Below are 3989 nucleotides of genomic sequence, written 5' to 3' on the forward strand. Positions count from 1 at the left end.
ACATGGTACGTTCTTTTTATAATATATGTCTAAGTATATAAAATGCTGCGCTGTACATTTAAAAGTGTTTTATATTTTAGATACAATGCACCTACAAATTTACTGGCTGTTTGATCCAAAAAGCTAAAATAAAAGCGACTAAAATTTAGCTACGTACGTAGGAGCTAGAGATTTAAAAGTAACTAAAATGGTAAAAATAATAATAATAATAATAATAATAATAATAATAATAACATGTGGTAACTTGTCGACGATAACAGTAATTATTATGACTGCCGTCATAGTTTGACAAAATTAACCAGAGATTGACATATGCTTTTTTTTATATCTGTTCTTGTCCGACTAAAAACCAGGTATCAAGTGAAACAGTATGCACCGAGGCAATATAATCTGGTCAGATTATCCAATAAATTTTGAACTAAGTGTTAGTTTAAAATTTGTTGTATTATATAATCTAGATAGATTATAATCTAAATAAATTTTAAACTAAGTGTTAAGTACTAGGCAACGTGCATCAATTCCCCGAATTGGGTTAGGACAAGAGAATACCACACCTAACCTGTTTCGATTTGCGTTACACGCAAGAAACTCGCCCCGATTTCCTGGCTATTCATCACTTGACTAATCAGCAAGAAGCCAAGAACCACATACATATATACATAGTATATGGCGAAACAGGACGAGAGAGGGTCACCATCACCACTTATTATTCATTGATTAACCACACTTTGATAACGAAACAGCAATCTCTATCTCCATCGTCTCATGCTCCTCCTACCTGGCTACTCCCGCCCCACCAAAACAAGAGGAGGGAGCAAGCAACAAGCACGGCCACGAGACGAAACAAAGATCAAATGAAAAAGAATCTAGACCTAGGATCATCAGATTCTACAGGTGCTAACTGCAAGCAGCAGGGAGATTAATCCACAAGGAAAGAACAATTAACACATCTTTTTTTTTCCTGTTACACCGATGAGGGAACCACGATGGCGGTGGTCGGATCAGTCAGCATGTCATCGTCTCCCTCCATGAGCAGCTCCGCGTCCCGGTCGTCGTCGCTCCACGGCTCCCTCCGCTCGAGCTTCGAGTTGGCCACCACGAACACCAGCCGTTGCGCGCGGGCGACGCCTCGCAACGAGGCCCCGGGCGCGGTCAGCCACCGCGCCATCGTCGGCGTGCACCTGAACCCCCTCGCGGTCGCGTGGAGGAAAATCAGCCGCACGGCCACCTTGCCCAGCGACTTCAGCTCGCTCAGGCACGTCTCCCACACGAGCCGGCTGCTCTGCTTGTTGGCGATCTTCATCTTCCCCGTCGCCGGGTCGGGCTGCCGGACCTGCACCGCTTGCGCGTACAGCGGGTCCAGGCCCTCCGACCGCCACTTCATCAGCTCCATCATCGCCAGGTGCGCCTCCTCCGGCGACACCAGCCTCGTGATCAGCCTGTCCACGTCCTTCTCCTGCTCCGGGGTGAGGTATTTGAATGGCGGGAGGTACCGCCCACTCACGTCCTTGATAAGATACAGCGGGTCCAGGATGAATGCCGCCGACCACGCCGGGTGGTAGCTCCTACCGAACCTCCTCTCCAGCACGCTCAAGGCGACGCCTTCGTCCACGTTGAACTTGCGGCACCAGCCTCTGACCTTGCCACGCAGGTCCTCCCACAGCGGGAGGCATTGCCCGACGAGCGGCCGCTCGGCCTCCATCTCCTTCACCATGTCGGTGATCAGCTTCACCAGCGAGTGCGCCGCCTCCACCTCGGCCCAGAACGCCGCGCTGTGCACCATGTCTACCATCTCCCGCGCGGTAGAGTCGTCGACGCACAGCAGCTTGAACGGCTCCTCGAGCACGGAGAGCTGGAGCGGCCGCGCACAGGTCAGCACGTCATCGAGCATCGCGAATGCCGCGCTGATCTCGGTGTCGCCATTCGACAGCGGAGCCGCGACGCGCAGGAGCCCAGCGTGCCCAAGCTCCTGGACTTGGTGCCGTCGCAGCAGCGCCCCCACGGCCGGGGTGGTGTTGAAGTAGGCGGCCATCCTGGCACAGTTGGTGGCGGCGGAATGGACCACAGGGAGCTCGCGCGCCAGGTCTTTCGCCACGCGTGCCAAGCAATGGGCCTGGCACGAGAGGTTCACCATCCACGGGTGCTTGCTCTCGAGATCGCGCAGAGCCTTGGAGCCGAAGCGGTCAGCGACGACGCTGGCGCAATGGCGGAGGTCGGCGGAGGCTGCGACGGACGAGGCGGCGTCCAGCAGCACCACCTCGGCGTAGTCGGACGACGGCGGCGCCGGCATGGGCACGGCGTGGTGGAAGACGGACGTGCCGTTGGGGAGGTTGACGGCGAGCGTGACTACCCGGTCGCGCCACCCGTCCGCGGCGAGCTGGAAGAAGCGCGCGTCCCGGACGCGCGCGGCGGCGTCGGCGCGGGCCTCGGCGAAGCGCGCCTCGAGGCGTCCGCGGGTTAGGTCAGCGCGCGACAGCTCCGGGATGCCGACCTGGCGCAGGAAAGCCTTGAGCTTGGGGTGCTCCGCCGCGGCCAGGGAGACGCTCCCGGACGACTCGAGGAACCAGTCCGCGAGCAGCGCGAGCGCCGCGTCGGCCTGGTGGCGCGGCAGCATCGACCCCGGTGACCCGACGGGCGACTTGAGGCGCTTGACGCTGTCCTCGAGGCGCGCCAGCGCACCTAGGTCGCCTCGGCCGCCCGAGAGGACCTGGTGGCGCGGCGCGGGCAGCGCCGGTGGCGTGGGAGGCGTGGAGTAGATGGCCGGCTCGCCAACCACCACGTGCTGCGAGGAGGCCGCCTCCACGGCCGCGTACGCCGCTGCCAGCGCGTGGCGCTTGCGGCGGCCGCCGCCGGTGGAGTGGCGGCGCTGCGACGACGGCGGGAAGGAGGAGATGGGCACGACGGAGGACGCCGCGACGATGGAGAGCGGCGGCGGCGGCGGCGGCGGGGTGGAGACAGGCGCGGAGGCTGCCAGCGGCGACGTGAAGTTGTGGCAGGCGCCGCGCTTGAGGTGCTCGGAGGCGGTGCGCGACGGGTTGGAGGCGGAGAACGTGGCGGCGCACAGCGTGCAGCGCAGGCGCGCCATCTTGGGCGGCTGCCCGGACGCGGGCGGCGGCACGAGCACGGGCTCCAGGTGCGCCCAGTACCAGGCGCCCTTGCCCTTGATGGCCTTGGCGCGCACCTGCACCAGCGCCTCGTACCGCTTCCTGGCCGCCGCCTCCTCGGCCACCATTGCCCCCGCCTCCGCCGGCGCGGACGCTGACGCCGACGCGCCCTCCTCGGCCGACATGGCGTCACGCGGCCGTCATGTCCGCGGTTACGTCGGTTTGGTTCGTTTGCCTGCTGCTGGACCTGCCTTTGTTTCCTTTCCTCTCGCGGGGCGCGGCGGGGCGCGGCGGGGGAACTGGGAAGCCCAAAGGCCAAAGCCAACAGAAAAGAAGAAAAACAAAAACCCGAAGGGTGACACGGGAGTACGGGACGGTGCCTCGCGCACTCGCCCAGACGCCCTCGCTCGCCGCGGCACTATTTTTTGTGATTTTTCTCGGCCCCCAATTGCTACTCGCTCTTGTAGTCTTGTGCCCGCTTTGCTTGGCTTTGGTCTTTGGCGGATATAGAGAAGCAAGCCAATGTCTCCAGAACCCAGGCCTTCTGTATCTGTCTGTGGCTTCTCTCTCTACAGCACACTGTTCATCTTGGTTTCTCGAGCTCTCTATACTTGTGACTTGTGCTTGGAGCACTTTGAGACCGTCTAGCGAGAGCCGAGCAGGCAGGAACTCACGAGTCTAGAGGTCAAGCCTGGAATATAAAGGCACTCAGTCACCTCTCTCTCTATATCTCTCTCCCTCTCCCTCTCCCTCTCCTGCCTACCCGCACCACTCACAACTCAGAGGACTGTATCTCCTTTCTCGCACAGACTCTCTCTCTCTCTCTACTACTACATACATAGTCTATAAAAGTCTACCTCTACCACTACTATAATAGTAGCTGTG

At 59.3% G+C, this 3989-nt stretch overlaps 1 protein-coding gene across 1 annotated transcript; it reads right to left on the reverse strand.

Annotated features, from left to right (window-relative positions):
• Nucleotides 1–682: 682 nt before the first annotated feature.
• On the reverse strand, nucleotides 683–3772 carry LOC103641528 (uncharacterized). Its single transcript, XM_008664864.4, has one exon. It carries the CDS (start codon nucleotides 3287–3289, stop codon nucleotides 965–967), a length of 2325 nt encoding a protein of 774 aa, XP_008663086.1. The 5' UTR covers nucleotides 3290–3772; the 3' UTR covers nucleotides 683–964.
• Between the last annotated feature and the right edge of the window lie 217 nt (nucleotides 3773–3989).

Source organism: Zea mays, chromosome 10, assembly GCF_902167145.1.
Source record: "Zea mays cultivar B73 chromosome 10, Zm-B73-REFERENCE-NAM-5.0, whole genome shotgun sequence".
In the NCBI taxonomy this organism is placed as follows: Eukaryota; Viridiplantae; Streptophyta; class Magnoliopsida; order Poales; family Poaceae; genus Zea; species Zea mays.

Excerpts from the sequence above, each read along its gene's own strand:
- LOC103641528 (XM_008664864.4), bottom strand. The coding sequence starts at position 3,289 with ATGTCGGCCGAGGAGGGCGCGTCGGCGTCAGCGTCCGCGCCGGCGGAG.